Source organism: Chionomys nivalis, chromosome 1 (assembly GCF_950005125.1).
Source record: "Chionomys nivalis chromosome 1, mChiNiv1.1, whole genome shotgun sequence".
In the NCBI taxonomy this organism is placed as follows: Eukaryota; Metazoa; Chordata; class Mammalia; order Rodentia; family Cricetidae; genus Chionomys; species Chionomys nivalis.
In genome coordinates this window covers 29,674,758-29,702,288 of record NC_080086.1, presented here as the reverse complement: position 1 = coordinate 29,702,288, position 27,531 = coordinate 29,674,758, and the positions used below count along the sequence as shown (strand labels likewise).

Here is a 27,531-nt window from a genome sequence, read left to right as displayed (position 1 = left end):
GAACAATTCTTTCCATTTAGGATTGGCAACCTCCATTTGCTTGTGAAGTAAAAACCTTCCGCTTCACTCCCAGAGTCCAGCGCCTGAATGAACTTGAGGTGAGTAGCAGACCAATATTCCTGTCTTCTGTTAGTTTCTTCTCTTGTAGTGGTGGTGTTTGGGGACTCAGGTTCACACAGACTCAGCACTTGCTCTCCCATGCCTTTATAGTTCCAGCCTTTTAATTGCCTACCTTAGGATTTTAAGTGGAACTCTGAGAAGCTCATGTACAGGTCCCAAAACTCGTGTTAACTGGGATTTAGTAGAATGGTTGTTACTTGATGTTTGAGAAGAGTGTCTTTTAAGACACTTTCAAGTAGTTTCTACATTTTTTTTCTTCACTTAACTGGGATAATAGAAAACTATTTTTTTTTTTTTTTTCAAGACAGGGTTTCTTTGTGTAGCCCTGGCTGTTTTGAAACTTGCTCTGTAGACCAGGCTGGCCTTCAACTCACAAACGTCTGCCTGCCTCTGCCTCCTGAGTGCTGGAATTAAAGGTGTTCACCACCACCCACCAAAACATGTTTTCATAATAAAAGATCCAAGGCTTAACCTTTAGAGAAGTGGAAATTTGTCTTTCTTTTGAGACAGGGTCTCATATAGCCCAAGATGTCATTTAGCTTGATATATAGCCCAGGACTACCTGTGTCTCCTGGTCTTCCTACCTCTACATTTTGTGTGTGTATCACTGTGCCCAGTTTATATGATGGCAGGGATAGAACCCTGGCTTTCAAGAAGCTAGGCAAGCACTCTACCAGCCTAGCCCCTTTTCCTACTCGCTCACCTTCTTAAACTAATCTTTCTTTGTAGCAAATGTGATCTGGTGTAGAACTTATTATGTAACCCAGGCTATCTTTGAACTCTTGGCAATCCTCCTGTTTCAGCCTCCTGTGGGTACTGGGGTTACAAAAAAAAGGCTTTTGCTATAATGCCCAGCTCCGAACTTGGATTTTTTTCTAATTAAATTTATTAGATAGCATGCAAAATAATAGATTTCATTATGATATTTTCATATTGTTAGGTATAAAAATGGAGGTAGCGGTGGTTGGTTCTGGAAAGGAGCTGACAAAATAAAAAACTCTTTAGCAATGAAGTTTATTAGGACAAAGGGCCTGTAGAGCATGATTGTGCCTTTAGGTAGGAGAGCATTGGACAGAAGCAGAATAACAGTGGCTGGAACGATGACTTAGCAGATAAGAGCAATTATGGCTCTTTCAGAGACCCTGAGTTGGATTCCCAGCATCCACATGATGGTTTACAACCCTCGGGAACTCCAATTCCAGGGGGAATCAGATGTCCTCTTCTAGTATCCGTAGGTATACTACACCATACACATTAAAAACAACAATAAAAATGAACCAAAACCAGCATAACAGGACCTTAAATGGAAGGCAAAGCTTTCTTTTAACATCTAGTAAAGAACTTAGTAAAGAATAGCTCGACTGGAGAGAAGGTCCCAGAAGTCCCTGGTTCAATTCCTAGCACCCACATGGCGGCTCACAGCTGTCTGTAATTCCACTTCTGGAGGATCTGACACCTTCACACAGACATATATGCAGGCAAAATACCAATGCACATAACATAAAAAAAAATCTTTAAAAATAATAGATAGCTTAAAGTAAGAGAGACAGCCACCACATACAGGAATATGGGGAAGAAGGTGGACCTGAGGTAGGAGTAATTTAGGGACTAATACTTTTCTCTGAATTGGAGACAAAGAAAACAAAAGGTTTCAGGCTTTTTGTTATTCACTGAGGTTTTGAAGTGTCAACTTGATAAACTCTATCATTATTCACAGTTATCATTGTGTTTTCATAGTAGAAACTCCACTTGTGTTGGCTGTTTTCTGTGTTGAAGCCTGCAAACATTCAGTTTACCAAACCTTTTCAGACAGCCTAACAACTCAGTCAAGCAACCGAAGTTCAACACTCAGATTTACTCTCCTTCTATTGTGGGATCTAAGTGTTGAGCTCAGGTCCTCAGGCTTTGGTGACAAGCATTTTCACCTGCTAAGCCCCCTTGCGGGCCTTGCTTTCTTTCTGTCTTCTACCCAGTACTGGGAATTGAACCTAGGGCCTTGAGCTTGCTGGACAAATAGTCTACCATCATGCTTTATCCCCAGCCCTGTGTTTTTGATTTCTGTATTTTAATAATTTTAGGCAATGACTAGAGTGAGATTGGACTTCTTGGATCAACTGGCAAAGTTTTGGGAACTTCAAGGATCTACATTGAAGATCCCCGTGGTGGAGAGAAAAATCCTGGATTTGTATGCTTTAAGCAAGGTGAGGCCAATACTTGGCTTAGAAGTTTAACAGGAGCTGAAATATAGCTCAGTGGTAGTGAGTACATGCTTAATTTGTGCCAGGTCCTCCCATGAAGAAAGTGAGCAAAGGTTTGTGATTTCATGAAATTAAGGATTTTAAGTAATCTTTTTGTTTTGTTACTGTTTTTTTTGTTTTTTTGTTTGTTTTTTTGTTTTTTGAGACAGGTTTTTTTGTGTAATAGCCTTGACTGTCCTGGAACTTGTTTTATAGTCTATGCTGGCCTTGAACTCACAGAGATTTGCCTGCCTTTGCCTCCCAAGTACTAGTATTAAAGGCATGTGCCACCACCACCCAGCTGTTATTTAAAGATCATTTACTCTTTTTTTGGAGACTGGATCTTCCTATATGGCTGACCTCAGGTTTTCTTTTTAGACCAAACTGGCCTCAGACTTTGTGTAAAAACACATGCAACATAGCTTATATGTGGAGATCAGATGAGAGCCTAGTGAACTGTGTCCCCCAACCCTGCCCTCAGTGACATCAAATTTACATAGGAATACAGAAACATGCCTGGCCCATAAAAATTTCTTTTTTGTGTGCGTGTGTGTGACAGTGTGTCCCTATGTACATTTGGAAGCCAGAAGAGGGCACTGAGTGTTCCTCTCTATTTCTCTTTGCCCTACCCCAGCGCTTCCCATTCTGTGGGTTATGACCACCAGATAACTGGCATATCACATGCTGGATAACGTGTATCAGATATGAAAAAATTGGCAGTAATGAAGTAGCAATGGAATAATTTGGGGGGGAGGTCAATGCATGAGGAACTGTATTAAAGAATTGCAGCCTTAGGAAGGTTAAGAACAACTACCTTATCCCTTCAGGGCAGGGTAATGAAAACTAAGTTCTTAAACCTGGAACTTAGTTTTTTGACTAGGCTAGAGGCCAGGAAGCCCTAGCAATCCTCCTGTCTCTGTTCTCCACAGCATTGGAGTTACAGGTACACTTAAAACCATACCTAGTTTATTACATGGGTCCTAGTAGCTAACTTAGGTTCTCACAATTGCATGGCAATTGATTATAACCACTGTGCTATCTCTCTAGCCCCTAAAGTTTTCCTTTAAAGAATTTTCTTTTGGAGGTTGGAGAGGTGACTCAGTGGTTAAGAGCACTGGTTGCTTTTCCAGAGAGCCTGGGTTCAAGTCCCAGCACCCACCAGCTTATAACTGACTGGTGTTACTCTAGTTCCAGGGTACGTAGCTGAGGCTGGCCTTGAACTCTGATTGTCTTACCTGAGTGCTTGGTAAGCATGCATAACTGGTATGCTCAAAATTTGAGCATACTCCCTGTAAAGGTAAAAATAAAATGGCGCTGTTCTCCAAGTAGCTTGTGGCCTACCAGAGGCAGGGACTTCCAGGCAGGGATCCTCATGGCAGGTGAGACACTGAGACCTGAGACAGACAGGCACACCATGCAGAGTGAGATTGGATATTTATTTAGTGGGTTATGGCAGGGAGATGGAGGGAGAAGGGGGACAACGGTGGTGGGGGGGGATAGGAGGAGAGAGGAGAGAAGATGAGAGGAGCCACACTAGCAGCTACCTCTTTGGGAGAGAGACTGAAAGGGAAAGACTGCAAGCCTGCCTCAATGAATTGGGGTGGGGGGATTGGGTGGGGTTTGTCTCTTAAAGGAACCGTTACATTCCGCCTTCCCTAGTGTGTGTCTGTATACATATTTACATACATACATACACATTTATCTCTGTGTCTCTGTGTACATGCACATGTGCATTCAGGTGCATGTGGAGTCCTAAAGAGGGAGGCTTTGGATCCCCAGAGCAGTTAAAGTTTACAGGTGTTTGTGAGCTTCCCAGTGTGAGTGTTAGGACCCAAACTCTGTTCCTCTGCAAGAGCAGGGAGCTCTTAACCACAGAAATGTTTCCAGCCTCATAGCTTGTTTCAAAAATATTTTTTTGTTGTTGTTGGTTGGGATTTTTTTTTTGGTGGTGGGGGGATTAGTTTTTTAGTTTAGTGTATATTTTTTTCGTTCTGTATAATGTACAATGTATAAATTTATTAAATACTTTTGGATGCCTTTCTTTGAAAGTAGATCCAAGGCCGGGCGGTGGTGGCGCACGCCTTTAATCCCAGCACTCGGGAGGCAGAGGCAGGCGGATCTCTGTGAGTTCGAGACCAGCCTGGTCTACAGAGCTAGTTCCAGGACAGGCTCCAAAGCCACAGAGAAACCCTGTCTCGAAAAACCAAAAAAAAAAAAAAAAAGAAAGTAGATCCAATAATATTAAATTTTAAGGTTTGATGTTTGTAAAATTATTGTCTGTATTTCTTTGTATGTTAACAGAGTATCAGTTTAATAAAAAGAAATTTGCGTTTTAAGTCCAGAATAATTTTGATATTTAGCAGACAAGATATAGAGTTAGAACACTGGAACTTTACTTACTTGGCGAAACTTTTAAACATTAGTTTTGCAAGCTAGTAGGAACTCACTGACCCCAGACCGACAGCTGGGGAACCAGCACAAGGCCCTCTGAATGCTGGTGACAGTTGTGTAGCATGGACAGTTTGTGGGGCCACTAGCAGTATAGCCAGTATTTATCCCTAGTGCATGAACTGACTCTTTGGAGCTCATTCCCTATGAAGGGATATCTTGCTCAGCCTAGATAAAGGGCTTTGGTCCTGCCTCAAGTGATGTGATAGACTTGGTTGATTCCCCATTGGAGGCCTCACCCTCTCTGGAGAGTGGATGGGGAGTGGGGGGGAGGATGAAGAGGGAACTAGGATTAATATGTAAAATAAGATTGTTTTAAAAATAAAATAAATAGCCAGGCAGTGGTGGTGACACACACCTTTAATCTCAGCACTCAGGCAGAGGCAGGCGGGTCTCTATGAGTTCGAGCCCAGCCTGGTCTACAAGAGCTAGTTCCAGGATAGGTTCCAAAGCTACAGAGAAACCCTGTCTCGAAAAACCAAAAAAAAAAAAAAAAAAAAAAAAAACATTAATTTTGTGTGTAGGCACATGTAGGCTCATCTTGTACATGAAGTGTTTGTGGAAGTTCCTTGTAGTAACTGGTTCTTCAACCATGTGGATTCTAGGGATGGAACTCATATTACCATGCTTGTCAGCAAGATTCTACTTGCTGAACCGTCTTGCTGACCTACTTTTTTATTTTTAAAGTCAGGCTCTCATGTATCCCAGTCTGGTCTTCAACTTACTATATAGTCAAAGATGACCTGCCTCTAGCTCCTGAGAGCTGGAATTACAGATGTCTACTGCCACACCCAGGTTTTCTGGTCATGGGGATCAACTCAGGGCTTCATGCATACTAGGCAAATACTCTACCAGCTGCTCTGGGGGTAAAGCTTTTATCTTTTGAGATTATAGAAGTTAGAATGCTTGAAATTAACATCTTTACCCAAAGAATTCCTATTTCCTTTCAGATTGTTGCCAGCAAAGGAGGTTTTGAAATAGTCACCAAAGAGAAGAAATGGTCTAAAGTGGGTAGCCGCTTGGGATATCTGCCAGGAAAAGGAACTGGGTCTCTTTTGAAGTCACACTATGAAAGAATTCTCTACCCATACGAGCTTTTTCAGTCTGGTGTCAGCCTTATGGTAAGATGCATCATTGTTCTTAGAGTGGATAAATTTAATTTGACATGTATAAACTTCAAGTGATATTCACTGTAAGTGATAACGTTTATGATAGCAAATTGAAAGTAGCTTTCTCTAAGCACCAAAATTTGAGAAGAAAAAGTTTAAAAATTAGAGCTATTACAGAGAAACCCTGTCTCAAAAAAAAAACTAAAAAAAAAAAAAATTAGAACTATTTCTAGTGTTACAGGGTAAAGAATAATGGGAATGAAGGGTGTCATCATATTTAGGAAAAATCTTCATGATTTCATGAAAAGGTTTTGTTTTGGTCTGTTTTGTTTTGATTTTTTTCAAGACAAGGTCTTGCTGTGTAGCCTTGACTGGCCTGGAACTCACTATGTAGACTAGATTGCCCTCCAGCTCATAGAGATTCACCTGCCTCCTCTTCTTGAGTACAGGGATTAAAAGTGTGAGCTGTTCTGCCTTGCCACAACACTTTTTCTAATGTGGCCTAGACCTTCAAGTGGACATTTCAGAGCTTCTTTTTGAGCCGGAGCCTTAAATAGCCTCTTATTCTCAGCACTTTGACCAGTTATGAGTGTGGGGGAACCAACACACACTGCAGAAAGAAGCTTTTCTGATCAAAGTAGATAGCAGCAATAATATGTGATTATAAACATTTAAAATGCAACTTGACAGGCATGTCCTAACCATTTAGCAAAATAACAACAGTAAATTCATAGTAGGGTCTAACACCTTTCCAGCCATAGGGCTTTTGATTATTTGTATAATATCAAAGGTGACTTCCCTTCTGTGTCCTGCAAGCGAAGCATGAGTCATGCTCTATTATACTAGTAGGCCCCTCGTGTCTGGCAGATTGGTAGTGAAGCATGCAGGGTTCATACTGAATATGATTGATGATGGTAAATCTCTGCAGCAGCCTGTAGCCTGTATAGCACCTTCCAGCACTGTGGAAACTAGCCAATCCTAAGAAAGCTTCTGGCTCAGTTCTGACTTATTTTAACTTTTTTAAACTTTTAAATTTGGGAGGGGTTGGTATCCTTAAAAGTTCTTCTTTCTCATTCGCCTTCCCAAGTAGTCATCTGTCCCTTTCTTCTCACCTTGTCCAGCTGCTGCCCTTTTTTTTTTTTTTTTGGTAAATGGTGACTCTTGGTATCAAACTCAGTTCATTCTGCTTGAAAGGTAATACATTACTGATTGAATTATCTCCCTAGTGGTATGATTAACTCTTTAAAAAATTGCCAAGAAGTTTTCTAAAGTTCCTGTGCTGTTACATTCCTCCGCCAGTAGTGTAGAGGCATTTGGATTCTCCTTGTTCTAGCTAGCATTTGGTATGGTTGACTTTTTTGGATTAAATACTTTTCTCATATGTATGTAGTGGTCTCTGGATGCAGTTTTGATTTTCATTCTCAGAGTAGTGATATCACTGCATCGTTTATCTTTATATATTAGCTATTTCTATAATCTTTTTTAAAACATTAAAAAACATTTTATGTATAGTAGTATTGGCCTGTTTGTATGTTTACCATGCCTGGTGCATGTGGAGGCCTGAAGAGAATGTCAGATCCCCTGGAACTGGAGTTACAGAGGGTTGTGAACTACTATATAGGTGCTGGGAACGGAACTCAGGGCCTCTCCAAGAGTAGCATGTACTCTGAACCACTGAGCCTTCTCTAGCTCCTCTCCATTAATGTAATCTTCATGAAGTGTCTACTCATATCTTTTTTTCATTAAAATTGAGCCGTTTGCCATATACTTGTAAGGGTTTGATATTTATTCTGAATACATTCTTTCAGGGATATTATTTGTAAATATTTTTGTGATAATATAGCTGTTTTATAGTTTTATAGTGATGTCTGTTTGAAGATCTACTTTTCCATTGCTTTCTTTTAGGTTTTTTGTGTGTGTGTGTGTGTGTGTAACTTTTTTGAGACTGTGTCTTGCTCTGGAGCACAAAAAATTATGGAGTTATTGCAGTTCCCTTTTTTGTGGGGCAGTTTTCAAGATAGGGTTTCTCTGTGTAGTTCTGGCTGACCTGGAAGTCCAGGTTATCCTGCTGTGTAGACCAGACTGGCCTCAAACTCATAAAGATTCACCTGCCTATCCTTCCCAAGTACTGGGATTAAAGGTATGCACCACCACTGCCCGGCTCTCACTTTACATTTTATTTTGAATAGTGTGATCCAATCTTGCTTCTTCTTGCCCTAGTTATGAATTTTCTCTTTATTTCTGCCTTTTAGTTAGGAGACATTTTATTTATTACATCTTCTGTTGGAATTATCATGGTGCTTGTGTACATTTTACTTGATAATAGCCCCCAAATATGATGCTGGCCATTTACACCAAAGAAAACCTCCAAATGTAGAGAAGTAAATCTAGGTTAAAAAAAAAAGGATTAAAGTACAATAAGAAACTTTCCATGCTAGAGGCCACATTTAATTTTATTATATTGCTATAGTTCTGTTTTTATAGCCTCTGTGTGTGTGTGTGTGTTTTTGTGTGTGTTTTCAAGACAGGGTTTCAAGGTTTCATGTATATTTTCAAGACAGGTATAGTCCTGGCTGTCTTGGAACTCCTTCTATAGTACAGGCTGGCCTCAAACTTAGAGATAGGCTTTCCTCTGTGCCTGCACTGCCCAGCTATAGTCATTATCCTACTGTACTTAATTTACAAGTTGAAGTTTTGGGGTCAGAAAGAGGTACAGTCATAGAAAGATTTGCTCTGCAGAGGACCCACCTTCAGTCCTTAGCCACTTACAGGGCAGCTTATAACCAACTGAACCTCCAGTATCATCTGGCACCCTCTCTGGCCTTCAGGGGCACCAGAAGCACATGTGGTGCTATTAAATATACAGGCAAAAAGCATTCTACACACATAAAATTAAAAAAGAAAACTTTGCAAGTTCAAGTTTATTCTAACTATAAATGTACAGAAGAAAACATAGGATTCAGCACTATCCACAATTTTAGACATCTACTAGAAGCTTGAAACAAATTCCACACATAAGGAACTACTGTATAGGTCTACCCCATTACCAGTACTATACTGTCTTTTTGTTTTTAAAGGTTTTTTTCATGTCTGGTTTTGGTTGTGAACCTAGCCTTTAATGGCTGAGCCATCTCCAGTCCTGCTTGTGTATATCTGTATGTGAGTATGTGCAAATGAGTGCAGGTGCCCAGAGAGGTGAGAGAAGTTGGATCCTTCAGTAGCTGGAGTCATAGGCAGTTGAGAGCTGCCTGATATGGTTGTTTGAAACCATACTTGATTTTTTGAGACAGGGTTTCTCTGTAGTTTTAGAGCCTGTCCTGGAACTAGCTCTTGTAGACCAGGCTGGCCTCAAACTCACAGAGATCCGCCTGCCTCTGCCTCCCAAGTACTGGGATTAAAGGCATGCGCCACCACCGCCCGGCTCCTTTTCATTATTTTTAAACAGTTTGCATTTTTACATATATTTTAGTGTTTGTTTTCAGTATTCCCTAAAAGAAATCCTGCTGGGCATGTTGAAAAATACAAAGCCCATCCATAACTTGTTGTGTTGGTGCATGCCTGTAATCCTAGAGAATCAGAACTTCAGACTCATTCTCTGCTATATGGGAATTTCAGGCCAGTTCTAGTGCCTTATGGAATACAAAAGACACTCTGAAAACAAAACAGAAGTTGACTTTATTAGGGATTGCTATGAGCCTATAGTTGAATTTGAGGTCAAGATTGTCATCTGATTTCATGTAGTGTTAGGAACTTTTTGGAAAATTGATAATTTTCCACTCATTCTCAAACTTATTAGTGAATTTTCTCTCTTTTTGTGTCCTCTTTTAGGGTGTACAAATGCCTGATTTGGATATTAAAGAAAAAGTTGAGACTGAGGTTCTTAGCAGTGATATCCAACCTTCCCCAGAGCGGGGAACAAGAATGAATATTCCGCCAAAGAGAACAAGACGTGTCAAGTCTCAGGTATTTCAATGTCCATTGGCCATTTAAAAGTTTTGTGTGCGTGTGTGTGTGTGTGTGTCTACCATGGAATATATTTGGAGGTTAGAGAACAATTTCTGAAAGTCAGTTCTATCATGTGTGTCCCAGGACACAACTCAGGTTGTGAGAAGAACCTTTACTTGGTGAGTTTTTTCAGGAGCCCCCATGGCCCTCTTGTTGTTTTTATTTTTAACTTTTTTTTTTTTAAATTTAACTTTATTTTATGTGCATTTGGTATGAAGGTGTCAGATTCCCTGGAACTGGAGTTTAAAACAGTTGTTAGCTGCTACGTGGGTGCTGAGAATTGTTCTGGGTCCTCTGGGAGAGCAGCAGTGCTCTTAACCACTGAGCCATCTCTCCAGCCCCCTGGAGATTTATTTATTGTGTATGTAGTGTTCTCCCTGCTTGTATACCTACATGCTGGAAGAGAGGGTACTAGATCTCATTATAAGTGTTTGTAAGCCATCAAGTGATTGCTAAAAATTGAACTGAAGACCGCTGGAAGGAATAGCTAGTACTCTTAACCTCTGAGTCGCCTCTTAAGCCCTGTTGTTGGTTTTTGAGATAGGGTTTCTTTGTGTAACCTTGACTGTTGTTCTAGATAGAACTCAGTCTGTAGACCTGGCTGGCCTCAAACTCAGAGATTCATCTGTCTCTGCCTCTCAAATGCTGGAATTAAAGGCATTTGTAACCACTACCTGGCTTTTGTGGACCTTTTTCTTTTGTTTCTTTTTAGATTTTTTTAGACAGGGTTTGTCTGTGTAACAGCCCTGGATGTCTTTGTAGATCAGTCTGTCCTCAAACTCATGGAGAGCTGCCTGCCTCTGCCTCAAATGCTGGGATTAAAGGCATATGCCACCATGTCTGGCCTAAAGTTAAGTGGTTTTTTTTTTGTTTTTTTTTTTGGATTTTCGAGATAGGGTTTCTCTGTAGCTGTTTGGTTCCTGTCCTGGAACTAGCTCTTGTAGACCAGGCTGGCCTCGAACTCACAGAGATCCGCCTGCCTCTGCCTCCCGAGTGCTGGGATTAAAGGCGTGTGCCACCACCGCCTCGCTCTAAAGTTAAGTTTGTTTTTTTTTTTCCGTTTTTCGAGACAGGGTTTCTCTGTGGCTTTGGAGCCTGTCCTGGAACTAGCTCTGTAGACCAGGCTGGTCTCGAACTCACAGAGATCCGCCTGCCTCTGCCTCCCGAGTGCTGGGATTAAAGGCGTGCGCCACCACCGCCCGGCTCTAAAGTTAAGTTTTAAGTGCATTGATCATGTGAGAAATTTTCTGGTCATAGGAGATCATTCATAAACAGTTGCTTTATACTTGAAAAGGCATATTTTCTACTCACTTTTAAAGTGAATGAAGAAGTTTTGAAATTCAGTGTGATTTGACTTAGAAAACTTAATTTTGGCAGTTTATGACAGGGATGGCAAAGGGTCACACTACTGCTGGTTTCATAGACATGTTGATATAGTCTTACACAGCTTAATTTCCATAGTTAGCAATAGAAATAATATTTTTATTTATTTTGTTTTATTTTTTGAGGTAGGGTCTCACTGTATAGTCCTGGCTGGCTTGAAACTCATTATATAGACTAGGCTGACCTTGCAACTCATAGAGATCCACTTGCCACTGCCTCACTAGTGCTGAGTCTAAAGGAGTGTGCCCCCACCACACCCAGCCCTTTTTTTTTCACCCAATAGTCTTTTAAAGGCAGTGTATTTCTGTGTGCATGTGTATATGTGTGAAGGTATTCATGTATGCTGGTGGATGTACATGTTTGTGGAGGCCAGAGATCAGTGTTGGTTCTTCTCTACCTTAATCTCTCTTTCTTTCTCTTTTTTTTTTTTTTTTTTTTTTTTTTTTTTTTTTGAGATAGGGTTTCTTTATATATCCTTGGCTTTCCTAGAACTTTCTATATAGACAAGACTGGCCTCTAACTCATAGAGATCCACCTGCCTCTGAGTGCTGAGATTACAGGCGTATGTCAAGTAAACCTTTAAAGGCTTCTTTCTTTCTTTCTTTCTTTCTTTCTTTCTTTCTTTCTTTCTTTCTTTATTTATTTATTTATTTATTTATTTATTTATTTTGTTGTTTTCGAGGCAGGATTTCTCTGTAGCTTTGGTGCCTTTCCTGGAACTAGCTCTTGTAGACCAGGCTGACCTCGAACTCTCACAGAGATCCACCTGCCTCTGTCTCCCAAGGGCTGGAATTAAAGGCGTGCGCCACCACCACCCAACTACTTTTATCTTTAAAAACAGAGTCTCACTGAAATGGCAGTCCTCAAATTGACTAGACTAGCTGGCCAGCAAGCCCTGGTATCCTCATTTTATTACCTTCCGACCCTGGAATTACAGGAATACACCACACCTTGTTTTTCACATATGTGCTAAGGATTCAAACTGAGATTCTCATTCTTGTATGGAAATCTCTTTACACACAGAACCAGCCTTTCTAGGTCCCATAACCTATTTTATTTTCATTTTAGTTTATGTGTAGGTGTGTTTTCTCCTACATGTATATCTGTGGACCACATGCATGCCTGGTACCTTTGGAAGAGGGATAAATCTGCCGGATCCCATGAAACTGGAGTTACAGATGTTTATGCGCTGCCATGTAGGTGTTGGGAGTTGAATCTAGTTGCTCTGGAAGAACAGCCAGTGCTCCTAACCTTTGAAACTTCTCTCTAGCCTCTCCCTCTCTCTTTGACTATTTATTTTGAGACTGGGTCTTTCTGCATTGCCTAGGCTGGCATTGAAAATATCTAAAGCACAGGTAGGCCTTGAACTTGGAATACTTCTGTGTCAGACTTCTGAGTAGCTTCTGCCAGGTGAGGTAGAATATTGTTGAAGTCAGTGTTTGGTGAAGAGTCTGTTGTTCCTTAGGGTTGCATCCCTTCTCAGTGCGGGAATTTAGTTCAGTAGTAGAGCACTTGCTTAGTATGCTGCAAGAGGCCCTATGTTCAATACTCAGTATTGACAAACAGCAGTTCTTTAAGCCAAACGTGGTGGCACATACTGTTTTGAGATACTGAGATAGCAGGATTGTCATGATTTAGAAGCTTGTTTAGTGAGATACTTTCAAATCAAACCAAGGGGATAGAGCCAGGGGAAACATGAAGCTTGTTTAGTGAGATACTTTCAAACAAAACCAAGGGGATAGAGCCAGGGGAAACATTTCTCGTTGGTGAACCTTTCTCATTCTCTCTAGAGAGACTCAAGTTTGACTGTGAGTGGTTCATATCACAAGCTGGTGCTCTGTATTCGTTGGGAAGAGGGAAAAGCGAGTAGCACAGAGATCTTTATTGGACTGACAGAACTGAAGAACCCAGTTTTCTGTTTGCTGGTGTCTGTGCTCTTAGGCCCTGCCCTAATGAGCCACTCTGTAGGAAAACAGAGGTTGCTGCGATCTAACGATTAGTTGGTGCTAGGTCAATGTTCTCAGTCCTGCTAATAGCTAATGATGCTAAGCAGTTCACTTGCCACAGACTCCTGGATGCTGGTTTCAGAAATTTTTCTCTCAGAGTTGGGGTTTACTTCTGTTCTATATGGTCCTGAGAATGATCACAGTGTCCATACTTCAGGTTTTGAATGAATTCAGTTTATTAAGTAGAGCAAACCAAAATACAAGAACAAACTGCAATATATTGATAGCAAAACATCATGAATTTGGGTGTTGAAAACATCCAGCAGTTAAGAGTGGTTGCTGCTCAGTCACTTGGGCTGGAGTTTGAATCCCATCTTCCATAAATGAATGTAACTCCAGTTCCAAGAGACCCAGTGCTCTGTAATGGCCTCTCATGATACCTTCATACACATGTATACAGAAACACAAATAAGTGAATCTCAAATCCATCAGGAGCTGACTAGTGAAGCCCCATTGAGGCAGCCATCTAGAGTTCTCAATGTAATCTCAAGTAGAGCAGAGTAGTGGGTGCTCAGATGAGGCTTCTAATATACGTATGTATACCAGTAGAAAAATAGCAAATTGGGGACTTACTAACATCTTGAAGAAGCTGACTGTTAATTAAAGCAGCTTCTACCCAACCAGGGTTTCAAAGTGGAGTGTCCCCTCAGGTAAGGCTTCCAAAGAAAAGAACAAATAGCAACAAAAATGGCATCCTCAAATTGGGTACTCAGAACATCCAGGAGAAACTGACAAGAGAAGTTGAGGCAAGTTAGATGGAGTTCCTTATTGTGCTCTCTCTCCATGGATGAACTTCTAATGTTGAAATTCCGGGTGCTTTTTCCCACTCTAGGTACTTTTATATTACAGAATAATAATAGTAATATCTCTTGAAAGTTTTCAGGGACATCTGATTTACTCTTGGAATGTTTGCATTTCTCTTCAGTCATTGTCACAAAGTTGGGGGGACAGCCCATCCCAGACAGGGCCTTAGAGAACACTGAGACAAATGTGATTGGATGTGGATTTGAAATGGATGACTGAATCCTGTTTACAGAGCTAGTATCTCAGAAGTGAGCTCAAACAATACATGACACTTACTGACAGATGTTACAGCTTCTCCTCATAGAAATATAGCCACTGACTGTCCCATACTCTCAGCCTGAGTCTGCTGTTACTTCAGGTGTGATCATTTTCCCTCTCCCTCCGATAATAACCATCTTCTACCTAGATATTGCCGAAGATTGTAGTCTGTCTCCCTGACTTGGAATTGTTTTAATTTCAGGTTCCAAATATAGTGAACAAGACCCGTGCTAACTAGCTCCAAGGGATCTTGTGCCCTCTGCACTAATGGCACCTATTTAGGACTGGAGAGATGGTTTAAGTACTTGGTGGCTCTTGCAGAGGACTGGGGTTCATCTTCCAGCACCTACATGTAACTCTCGTTCCAGGAGTTCCAACATCTTTTTTTTTTTTATCCTCCTTGGTCATGTACACTTTCACATACATAGATGCTCACACACACACATAAAATAAAAATAAGTAAATTTTGAAACAAATGACATAGTTATATAGTATTCCAAGATAGGGAGAAATAACAAACTGAATTTCTTCTCCAGTACTTGCTTGCAGTGCAGGAAGGGACACCACATAGTCACACTGGAGTTAGGGCTTGGGAGAACAGTGGACTTGATTTGTGGCTTAGACTACCATGGTCTGTTATACCAGAACTGTTTGTGTTACTTTATAGATGCAGATTCAGCTTCCCCTATGCCATGTACATGTAGAATTATGAACTTAAAGAAATTTTTTTAGGGAAACTTCTCTCTGCAAAGCTTTTCTGTTTCTCCATGCTTTTATATGTGTATGTGTGTAGGCTCGAGTATAGGCAAGAGGTTGTATTGTCTTGGGAAACTCTGGGACCTCTCTGGGCAACATGTTACTCAGATCAATATCCTTCATCCAGCACTAAAATTTTTGTTTAATAACTTAGGCTTCTGGGAGCTGTATTATCCACCCATTTGGTAAACCTTTCTTCAAACTCATTTGTTTTTAGTTTTCTTAGTTGACTTACAAAATAATAATTTTCCATGTGGCATTTTCATCTATCCTTAGTTTTGGTTAACTCTTCCCTGCTCTTTCCCTAGCCCTTCACTCCCATCGTGTGCGTGTGCATGTTTGTGTGTGTGCACTTATGTGTGTTCCAGTGTGTATGTGGAGGCTAGAAGTCAGTGTGTCAGGTGCCTTTCTCTATTGCCTCCCCCCATTTTTTTTTTTTTTTAGACAGATTCTGACTATGAGTGTGTGCCCCTGGTGAGCCTGCAACTCATAGAGATCTTTATGTCTTCCCAAGTACTGGGATTAAAGGTGTGAACCACCATGCCTGGCCTTCTACCTTAATTTTTGGGACGGGGTCTTTCACTGAACCTGTAACTTTGCTCCAGAGACCCAAACTCTGGTTTTATCCTTGTGTGGAGGCTGTGGGTAATGGTCTGCTTCTTCCATCATGGGGGTTTTGGGGATTAAATTCAAGTTTTCAGGCTCAGTGACAAGTTCCTTTAATCTGCTGAGCCAGAATTTACTCTTTGAAGAATTTTCTTTTACTTTATTATGTATATAAGTATTTTCCTACATATGTGTTTGTATACTATGAACATGCCTGGTAGCTACCAAAGCCAGAAGAGGACATTGGTTCCCCTGAAACTGAAGTTACAGATGATTGTGAGTTATTATGTGGTTGCTTATAATTCAAGTTGGATCCTCTAGAAGAGCAGTCTTACCTGCAAAACCATTTTTCCAACACCCTTTCTTTCTCCACACCCCCGTATTTTGTTTGTTTGTTTGTTTGTTTTTTCGAGCCAGGTAGGCTCTATTGTTTTTTCTTTTTGGTTTTTCAAGACAGGGTTTCTCTGTAGCTTTGGAGCCTGTCCTAGAACTAGTTCTTGTAGACCAGGCTGACCTTGAACTCACAGAGATCCTCCTTCCTCTACCTCCTGAGTGCTAGGATTCAAGGCTTGTACCACCACCTGGCTTTCTCCCCCTTTTTTTTTTTTTTTTGGTTTTTCGAGACAGGGTTTCTCTGTGGTTTTGGAGCCTGTCCTGGAACTAGCTCTGTAGACCAGGCTGGTCTCGAACTCACAGCGATCCGCCTGCCTCTGCCTCCCGAGTGCTGGGATTAAAGGCGTGCGCCACCACCGCCCGGCTCCCCTTTTTTTTTTTTTAACCCCCCTAAAATAACTCCTGTTAGCCTTGAACTTGCTATGTAGCCCAGGCTACCTTAAACTTAGAATTGCCTTGCCGCAGTCTCCCAAGTTCTGGAGTTCCTGGGTTATACCATGCCTGAGAGGAGTTTCCTTTTTTTTGAAAAGGAGTATGTGTGTAGAGGGTATAGGTACGCTTGTGCTGTGTGTTTTTGTTGAGATCAGAGAATAACTGTCAACAGTCCATTCTCTGCTTCCACCATGTGGATCCAGGAAATTGATATGAGATTGTGAGTCTTGGCAGGCAGCAAGTACCTTTTTCCACTGTATCATCTCAGTAGCCTAGGAGCTTTCTGTTTTATTAGAAATGAAAAAAGAATCTTTTCCAGAGACTTCCTGGAAACTTAATGTGTCATCGGTTAAAACTTGTTCAACATTTCCACCATTAGTTACGCTGTCACCAACAAGGAGGTATTATCATGACTGTTTTAGGGGAGCCATAATTTTCCTTATGATGGGTATAGTACCTGCTAATCAAAGACAGATGTCAGAATTACAAGTGGAACTTTCTGTTGCATAATAATCAGTAGTGTTGGGTCAAAAAGATGGCTCAGCAGGTAAAGATGCCACCAAGGCTGATGACCCAAGTTTGGTTCCTTGGATCCTGTCTGTACTCATATGGTGAATGGAGAAAAGCAAGTGCTGCAAGTTGACCTTTGACCTCCATATGTGCATCCTAACAAAATTACTATCACATTTCATAAAACCATTACTGTCTACCAGGATTGATTGGACATACATCTTCTATAAGACATAGATGAATTTTAATTTAAAGGAATCTTCAATGTTGCATGGTGCTTTGGATTAAGCTGTCGTCACGGTGACAGTGAGTAAATTTAGGAGATCAGAAGCTGAGCCCGGTAGCTCATGTTTGTATTTCTAGCAATTGAAAGACAAGAGTGTAACTGAGATTGAGGCCAGCCTACAGTACAAAATGAGACACCCTCTCAGAAGAAACCTCAAATCCACCAGTTTGTCAGTCAGTTTTCCCCTTAATTTTGGAGGATCGTTGTATTAGATGATTTAAAAAAAAAAAAGCAAGACTCTATATCTCTCCCTCTTCTCTCATTCCCATTCCTTCCCTCCCTCTCCCTCTCCTTCCCTCTGAGACAGGGTTTCTCTGTGTAGCCTTGGCTGTCTTGAACTAGCTCTGTAGACCAGGCTAACCTTAAACTCAGAGATCGGCCTTATCTCTGCCTCCTGAGTGCTGGGATTAAAGGTGTGCACCACCTGGCCAATACCCTATCTTTTAAAGAAAACTAATTGTGTGATTCAGAGTAATTATGTTAATGCCTTTTATTTTTTTTTTTTTTTTTTTAGTCAGACTCTGGAGAAGTAAACAGGAACACGGAACTGAAGAAACTTCAGATTTTTGGGGCTGGACCCAAGGTTGTGGGCCTGGCAGTAGGAGCAAAAGATAAAGAAGGTAAATTCTGTTACTCACATAAAATGAAGTGCAATGACATGGTTGTTAAAAGGTTCAAGTGATACTTGAATTTATTCCACTCCGTGCTGGGAAATTTACTACAGGGTGTATAGGCAGACTGGCTTTTTTGATGGTAGAAATATTAAATTTAATGTGTAAGAAATAATACATTGCATTTTTTGGCTTTTAGAAGCTTGTTCTCCATGTCTAACATAAAACATGATAATTTTATTTAGCGTCTAAAGGCTAGTTAAGTTTCAATAATGATTACTGGTTGTCACATAGTGTTTTAAAAGCTGTTACTTTTAAAGGGATTCTCAGATTTTTAGTATGAAAACATACCGAGAAGAGTTATAATTTTTAAGTTCTGACCATCATTTAAGTTTTTTGTTCTGGGTTTTTTTCTTTTTTTTTTTTTTTCACGAGACAGGGTTTCTCTGTGGTTTTGGAGCCTGTCCTGGAACTAGCTCTTGTAGATCAGGCTGGTCTCGAACTCACAGAGATCTGCCTGCCTCTTCCTCCCAAGTGCTGGGATTAAAGGCGTGCGCCACCACCGCCCGGCCATCATTTAAGTTTTTAAAATAATTTGTCCTCTATATATCATTGAAGTAAATTTTCTTTAAAGAACCTAATTTAGCACCATATTAGAAACTTTTGTGAGTAGAGTTATTGATGCAAAAATTAAGTTGTAAGCCGGGCGGTGGTGGCGCACGCCTTTAATCCCAGCACTTGGGAGGCAGAGGCAGGCGGATCTCTGTGAGTTCGAGACCAACCTGGTCTACAAGAGCTAGTGCCAGGACAGGCTCCAAAACCACAGAGAAACCCTGTCTCGAAAAAACCAAAAAAAAAAAAAAAAAAAAAGAAAAAAAAATTAAGTTGTACTATTCTTATATAACATGTTAATTCAAACACTTGTTTTAATGAACAATAGGCTGGACATATTTGACTATAAAGATTGAATGAAATATTAAAGTCACACATTTTGGATTTATGAGATGTATAATTTATATAATATGAGTTGCCTGAAATGTAAGGGATCAGATAATATTGTTCCACTCTCAAAACTTTGGGGAAAACCAGGCCTGGTGACATACATTTATTGCAATTCCAGCTACTCAGAAGACTGAGACAGGAGAATAGAGATTTGAGGCTTGCCTGGACTACAGAGTGAGTTTCTGGCCAATCTGGGCAATTTGAAGAGCCAAAGTAGCATTAAGAAAAGCTAGAGGTATAGCTCAATGGTAGACTATTTGCCTATCAATCATATACAAAATTAATCTAGTACTACAAAAATGAAAAACAACGTACAATCAGTGTAATAATACTTACCAGACATGCTTTTTGGTTTTTCAAGGCAGGGTTTCTCCCTACCTTTGGATCCTGTCCTGGAACTAGCTCTTGTAGACCAGGCTGACCTTGAACTCACAGAGACCACCTGCCTCTGCCTTGTGCTGGAATTAAAGGTGTGCGCACCATTCCTGACCTTGTGCCATTCTTACAGTTATTGTTTTGTCTATAGTGGTCTTAAAGAAAAAGCTATGACTAACTTGAGAGCCCCTCTAAAGCATACATATAGACAGTATGTATTAAGTACTGCATGCGGGCAGTCATTGAAGGTTTAATTCCCTGGATTTGTCTAGATTAGAATCCCAAATCTGCTATATACTGGTTATATAATCTTGAACAAGTTACCTAATTTCTCTATACCTTAAGTTTTTTATCTTCAGCTGCAGGCAATAATATTCTACCTCAAAATGTTGTGAGACTTTATCTAATTTAAATGATTTTAAATAGTGTGTGGTCCATAGTAAGCACTCATCTTTAGTTTTTACTTTTATTTTATAACTTTTTATTTCAAGATGAGGTCACCCGAAGACGAAAAGCTACCAACAGATCAGATGCATTTAACATGCAAATGAGACAACGGAAAGGAACTCTCTCTGTTAACTTTGTAAGTGCTTTGGTGTCTGTCAGGAGGGAAAGAATGTATTTTTATCTTGGCTTGTCTTGATATGTGTGTTCAGTTAGTTTATTTGATTAGAAGACTTTGTGGCAAATCTCAAGGTTGGAGTTTTGGTTTATATGTTAGCTTTGCTTTGTCTCGTGTACACTCCCCTAAATCATATGCCTGTGGGTAACTGAGTTAAAGAAATGATATAAATCTGTATATAGTTAGCTTTTTATATCTTCAGGTTCTACCTTCATGGGTTCAACCAAATATAGATTGAAAACTTTTGAAAAATTATTTCTGGAGCTGGGAAGAAGTTCAATGGTTAAGCACACTGGGTGCTCTTCCAGAAAACCTGAGTTTGACTCCCAGCACCCACTTGGCAGCTCACAACTGTCTGTAATTCCAGTTGCATGGGATCTGATCCCCTCTTCTCGCCTTTGGCCTCTGAAAGCATCAGGCGTGCACATGGTGCAAAGCAAAAAAACCCAACAAAACAAAAAAAACCCCATGCACATTTAAAGATTATAATAAATTGTTTCTGTGCTAAGCAATGTAGAACTTTTTTCTTTGCTTTCAATCCTTTTATTTAAAAAAAAAAAAAATGAGGCAGGTTCTGGCTATGTAGCCCAGACTGGCCTAGAATTCAATGTGAAGCCCAAGTGGCCTTAAACATGACCTCAATCTGCCTTAACCTCTTGGGTGCTTGGGATCACAGGCATGCATCAGTCAGCCCACCATAACCGTTTTTGTTTTTTTTGTTTTTTCCCCCCTTGGCATTATTTACTAAACAACATAGTGTGGCAACTTCAAAAGCATTTATATGAAATTAATAGAATCTAGGGATGAACTTACTCTGAGGGAGGCTATGTGTAGAAGATAGACAAATATTAAGCCATTTTATGTAAGGGATTTAAGCATCTCTGGTGGTTGGATAACCCTAGCAGATTCTAAGAATGGATGGATGGATTTTTATTTTATGTGCATTGGTGTTTTGCCTGTTCATATGCCTGTGTGTGGATGTCAGATCACCTGGAACTGGAGTTATAGACAGTTGTGAGCTGCCATTTGGGTGTTGTGGAATTGACCTGGGTCCTCAGAAAGAGAAGTCAGTGTTCTTCATTCTGTTTTATAGTATTTGTACGAAGAATGAATGATACTTTTGAAGTATAAACTTCTTTTTTCTTTTTTTTTCTAAGATTTATTTATTTATTATGCATACAACATTCTGCCTTGATGTATGCCTGCACACCAGAGGAGGGCGCCAGATCTCATTACAGATGGTTGTGAGCCACCATGTGGTGGCTGGGAATTGAACTCAGGACCTCTGGAGGAGCAGCCAGTACTCTTAACCTCTGAGCCATCTCTCCAGCCCTAAACCTAATTTCTATTCCCTAGATTATAGTGTTTCTTGATTCTGAGTCCTCCTTTGTTTTCTGTTTTGTTTTGTTTTGGTTTTTTTTTTTTCTTTTTTTTTTTGAGACAGTGTTTCTCTGTGTAGCTCTGGCTGTCCTGAAAGTTGCTTTGTAGACCAGGTTGGCCTCAAACTCAGGAGATCCATGCCTCTGTCTCCTGAGTGCTGGGATTAAAAGCATGTAAGCATGTGTCATCACTGCTAGGCTAGGCTTTGGGCCTGCTCATATTTTTGTTAATTTCCTCTAGAAGTTCTGGGGAAAATTATTTAAAGTAGATTTTTAGGATTAAGCTATGTTAATTTTTAGTGTATGTTATATATTTTTTAATTAAAGAGTAGTTCATGAGAAAAATGCAATATAGTATAGAAAATATACTTATTTTTATTTCTTTTTATAGGTTGATCTCTATGTTTGTATGTTTTGTGGCCGTGGAAACAATGAGGATAAATTGCTTTTGTGTGATGGATGTGATGACAGCTATCATACGTTTTGTCTACTTCCGCCACTACCTGATGTGCCCAAAGGAGACTGGAGGTGTCCTAAATGTGTTGCTGAGGTACAAACTTAATGTTATAGATCCATTTAAAACTAAAGATAGAAAACAAAACAAAAAACTGAAGATAGTAATCCATGCATGTAATGTAAAGATATTCCCAAAAGCTTATCCCAGTCTCTTGTTTATTATTGTTGAAAAATCTCCAGGATTTTTTAAAGAGCTATTTTGAATTACTGTATAACAACTGTATTTGCGGCAGCTTGTCTTAATTTTTTTTCCTTCTGTGACTATTGGTTGGATAATTTTATTGTTTTAGTTATGTAAGATTGAAGGCGCAAGTCATAAACAATCCCACACCAGTTTGGAATTGTGATTAATAAGGTGGTATTTATTTAAAGGGGAATAAACTTACAGATCACCGTCCCAGACAACAGCCCTCTGCACAGTTAGGAAGAAGTCTAGTCGCCGGAACTGGAGCAGGAAGTAAAGAGAGCGAGGAGTGAAGTAGCCGCTTTTTTAAAGGGAAAGAGACCACGCCCCAATGGGCTGGTATCTCAGCGGCTATTGGCTGGAGGAGCGGAAGGACCTCCCGCAACACCTCCCCCTTTTGTTTAAGTAAGAGAGTTCTAAACCTACTATGAAATTATATACAATAAGTACAAATATCCTATTCTAACTAGCTTAGGTCTTATATAATAGCTTGGCTAAGTCATGAGTCGAAAGTAACTACATTTATATAGTCTTCAACCCCATCGAATATCTGAGAAGGGAAATAATGTTACCTGAGTAATTAGGAAGTGCAATCAAAGAACTTCCAAAACATGCAACAAATCAGAGACAACTAGCTACCTGGGCAATCACCCAAGGTCACGTTTGCAGCGTTGAAGTAACCAACTTTGGCTAAGGCCTAACACACCTGACATACCATTTTCAAAGGCAAGAAACTTGTCAAAACTATCTTACCCTGTCTTGGCAAGATATGAAAGTCCTGTTTTTTCCATTCAGAGATACTCTGTATTTCTGTCGGTGGTTGAGATATGGGCATTTCTTTACTCAAAGGCCAGTTCAGCCAAGAAGAAAGGTGGAGTGTCTTTGGTGCTCAACATTCTCTCAGGAATAGAGCGGTGTTGCCAGGAGCAATTGTGTCTCACTACCACAAAAGTCTGAGTTAGATTAAAGGCCATTTTCTACAGCTCTTTGAAGAGGTTGAAGATTATCTATACTGAGTATAATCTCTATGTATCTAAAGAACCTGATTAGTCTAATTATAAATGACAAACTTAGAATACTATTGATCTGTATAATTCTCAATACCTATCTAACTTAAAGACTAAGACAATAAACAACTGTGAAACAAATGAGGACAATGACCTCCAAATATAAACAATGTACAAATATACATTGCAGTATGGTAAATATATATCAATACACAAGCAATATATAAGTATCTTAATTATCTTAATCAGAGGTAGAAATGTACACTGCAATATGGTAAATATATTCAATATATATATCAATACAATATATGTCAATACATAAAAAATGTTTTTAAACAGAGGTAGAAACATGCATGCATACAATAGTCAATATAATTTCACTTTGTATCAATATATAAGAATCGATACCAATACATTTCTCTCAAAACAGTAATTCACAATCTATTATCCCTCTTTGTTTTTTTTTTTTTTTTTTCAAATGATCCCTGAACTTATAAAATTCCTTCCCCAACCCTCAACCGTATACCAATTATAATCAACCCCTAAATGATGTCCCTAAACCCAAGGGCAAACTTTACTGGGAGAGGGGACGTCGTCCTCTAGAGTTACTTCCAGCTGTCATGGGGGCGACGTTCTTTCTGGGGGATCCTGTGAAAGTAAAATGATGGTTAAATTTCAAGATCAGTATCTTTTAAAATTGCAAATAGTCTCTGAGTATTTTGTGCAGGTCTGGCCAGAATGTTGTATAAGATGTGCACCATTTCAGCTAACCAAGTTGGGATCGTCTTGTGCAGCTGGTACCCAAAACAGGTCTTGTAGTAGCGCTATCAGTATCATGACGTCATATCAACCAGGTGGAGTCGTTGTTATGGGGCCCCATCTTCTTCCTGGAAACTTTAAATGTCACTTCAGGAAAAACTCATTGTTCATTGTGAAAAACTTAAAACATTAATCATATAGACATATACACACACATATATATATATATTCAATGAAAGGCATGATAGATATATTCAATGAAAAGTATGATAGATATGAAGAAAAGCGAAGATGTTTTCTAAACTCATATTTCTTTCTGTCCCCTATCATGGCTCTTGACATGAGACAGAAACTCCAGAAACTCTGGGTTTTTCTCTTACCAACAGGCTTGGAATTGGAGAGGGACTGAGCTAGAGTCCAACTTCAAAACCAGCTCTATAAATTTAGAAATATGGTTTAGTATATTTTACTTACACATCCAATAGATGTGTGATTACTGAATCAGCCTTTTCTGAGCTCAGGGCAGTAGCCCATTGAAAACCTGAATACGTGTCTATGGTGTGTTGTACATATTTTAATTTACCAAATTCCATAAAGTGGAACACATCCATCTGCCAGATTTCATTTCTCTTAGTACCGTTTGGGTTACTCCCTGCAGGCAACGGTGTTTGATTATAGAAAGAACAAGTAGGACATCTCTTTATAATGTCCTTAGCTTGTTGCCATGTAATGGAAAATTCTTTCTTTAGGCCTTTACTATTGACATGATGCTTCTTACGAAATTCTGAGGCCTGCAACACGCTTCCAATCAATAATTGATCAATCTCAGCGTTGCCTTGTGCTAGAGGACCAGGCAGACCTGTATGGGACCGGATGTGTGTTATGTACATCGGACAAAGCCCGTTCCTGATTATGTCTTGTACCTGGATAAACAATGAAGTCAACTCTGTGTCATCTGGTATAAATTCAGCGGTTTCAATATGCAAGATAACTCTTTCTGCATATTGTGAATCTGTAACTATATTAAGAGGTTCTTTAAAATCCCTTAGCACCATAAGAATGGCATATAATTCTGCCTTCTGGACAGAATTATAAGGGCTTTGTTCCACCTTACTCAATTCATCTGACTTATAACCTGCTTTCCCTGATTTATTTGCATCAGTATAGAATGTACGGGCTCCAGCTATTGGAGCATCACGTACAATTCTAGGAAGAATCCAAGAAGTTCTCTTTATGAGGTTAAGTCTACCACTTTTGGGATAGTTGCTATTAATTTCTCCCAAAAAATTAGCACAAGCTCTTTGCCATGGTTCATTGTCTTCCCATAACTTTTTCATTTCTTCAGTAGTAAAAGGCACTATAATTTTTGCTGTGTCTATACCTGCTAGTTGACGAAGTCTCAGTTTACCTTTTATAATTAATTTAGAGACTTTTTCCACATAAGTTTTTAATTTTTTACTTGGTTTATTAGGTATAAATAGCCACTCTAAAATAATATCTTCCCTCTGCATTAGAATCCCTGTAGGAGAAATTCTGGAAGGCAATATGACTAGGATGCAGCTAAGATTTGGGTTCACCCTATCCACATGTGTCTCCTGTAATTTTTCCTCAATCAGTTCCTTTTCTGCTTCAGCTGTCAGTTTTCTTGGACTATTCAAATCTTTATCACCATCTAAGGTTTTGTTTAAATGAACTATTAGATCAGGTGTTATCCCAACAGCTGGTCGTAAACTGGAAATGTCTCCTAACAATCTTTGGAAGTCATTGAGAGTCTTTAACCGGTCTCGCCTAATTTGTGCCTTTTGCGTTTTAATTTTCTCTAACCCTATTTTGTAACCTTGGTAATTAATAGAATTTCCTTTTTGAATCTTTTCAGGGGCAATTTGTAATCCCCACCTAGGCAAGACTTTCTTTACTTCTTTAAACATCCTTTCTAAAGTATCTTTATTTGAATCAGATAACAAGATGTCATCCATGTAATGATAAATTATGGACTTGGGGAATTGTTTATGAATTATTTCCAATGGCTTACTTACAAAATATTGGCACAATGTAGGACTATTGAGCATACCCTGTGGGAGGATAGTCCATTGATATCTCCTATTAGGCTGAGAATTATTATAAGTAGGCACTGTGAAGGCAAATTTTTCTCTATCCTTTTCTTGTAACGGTATGGTGAAAAAACAATCTTTCAAATCAGTAACTATAAGAGGCCATCCTTTTGGTAATAGAGAAGGCAAAGGAATTCCAGATTGTAGTGGGCCCATAGGTTGAATTACCTTGTTGACAGCTCTTAAATCTGTCACCATTCTCCATTTACCGGATTTCTTTTTTACAACAAACATAGGAGAATTCCAAGGGCTGGTTGATTCTTCAATATGGTGAGCATCTAGTTGCTCTTGCACCAGCTGTTCCAATGCCTGTAATTTATGTTCAGCTAGAGGCCACTGTTTGATCCATATTGGCTTCTCAGTTAGCCATTTTAAAGGTAGGGCTGTTGGTACCTCTAAAGTTTTGGTATTTGCTGTATGTTCTTGTACAGCCTGAATGGCTGGTGACCTTTTCCCATAATATCTCATCATATCCTTCCCAGAATTATGAGTTCCTGGAACTACAGGAATGTTAATCTGGGTATTCCATTGCTGTAGCAGATCACGGCCCCATAAATTTATTGCAATATTAGCAATATATGGCCTTAGTCTTCCTATTTGTCCTTCAGGCCCTATGCATTCAACCCATCTTGTACTTTGTTTTACACGAGATAGGGTTCCAATTCCCAGGTGAACATCTACCTCTTGAAGAGGCCAATTCGGATGCCAAGATTCTGGAGTAATGATACTTACATCCGCACCTGTGTCTAATAAGCCTTCAATAAAAGTGCCATTTATACAGACTCTTAGCTTTGGTCTTTGATCATTAATAGAAGTCTGCCAAAATATACATTTACTCTGTCCTACTGGGTTTTTTGACTCATCCTCCATGTGTAATTCATCATTTAGACCAGTAATATTTTTTACAGCAGAAATTGGAGCTTTTAATTTTCTTGGTGAGGCACGTTCTCTACTGTGACTGGGAATGACTGGGCCACTGTTGGCTTGGGGGCCTGCGAGAGGCCCCTCAAGGAGTTTCCCGACGGTATCGGGTTGCCTTGTCTGTCTGTTGTTGACCTGCATTCGTTGGACCAATGTCGGCCTTTACCGCATCTCCTACATATACCTAAAGGCCGAGGTCTCCTATTTTTGTCATTCCCAGAAGGGATATTATTCCTAGAAATCCTTTGCCTGCAATCCCTTTTCAGATGTCCTAATTTACCACAATTAAAACACCTGGGAGTTTGATTTCTCCTCATTGCTTTGGAAATCGCTTCTCCTACCCAAGATTCATCATTATAGCTAAACGTCTCAACATTCATTGTATGCTGAATCCATTCATCCATAGGTGCTGATCTAAACTTTAAAGGCCCAATTATCTTTTTGCATTCTATGTTTGCATTCTCAAAAGCTAGAGATTCAAGAAGTAGTCGTCTAGCTTCTGGGTCTGTTACCCCTATGTCCAGAGCCTTAATTAATCTTTGAAAAAAGTCAATAAAGGGTTCTCTCTGTCCCTTCCTAATTCTGGTATATGATTCAACCCTTTTTGCTGGATCTTGTAGCCTATTCCAAGCATTTAAAGCTGCTTGGTGACATAAACACAGTACTTCATCATCATAAAGAGCTTGGACCT

General features: G+C 39.7%; 1 protein-coding gene across 2 annotated transcripts in view; it reads left to right on the top strand.

Moving 5' to 3' along the window:
• Kdm5a (lysine demethylase 5A) overlaps nucleotides 1-27,531 on the top strand; it is an 86,818-nt gene that overhangs the window by 2,328 nt on the left and 56,959 nt on the right. For both annotated transcript variants that reach the window (XR_009056691.1, XM_057762611.1), the window contains exons 2-8: nucleotides 21-98; nucleotides 2,199-2,321; nucleotides 5,756-5,926; nucleotides 9,743-9,877; nucleotides 17,868-17,973; nucleotides 19,833-19,924; nucleotides 21,734-21,892. Coding sequence is in view for 1 of the 2 variants with exons in the window: in XM_057762611.1 (XP_057618594.1) it covers nucleotides 21-98; nucleotides 2,199-2,321; nucleotides 5,756-5,926; nucleotides 9,743-9,877; nucleotides 17,868-17,973; nucleotides 19,833-19,924; nucleotides 21,734-21,892 (864 nt within the window). In the remaining variant the exon portion in view is untranslated. The remainder of the gene's footprint in view (nucleotides 1-20; nucleotides 99-2,198; nucleotides 2,322-5,755; nucleotides 5,927-9,742; nucleotides 9,878-17,867; nucleotides 17,974-19,832; nucleotides 19,925-21,733; nucleotides 21,893-27,531) is intronic.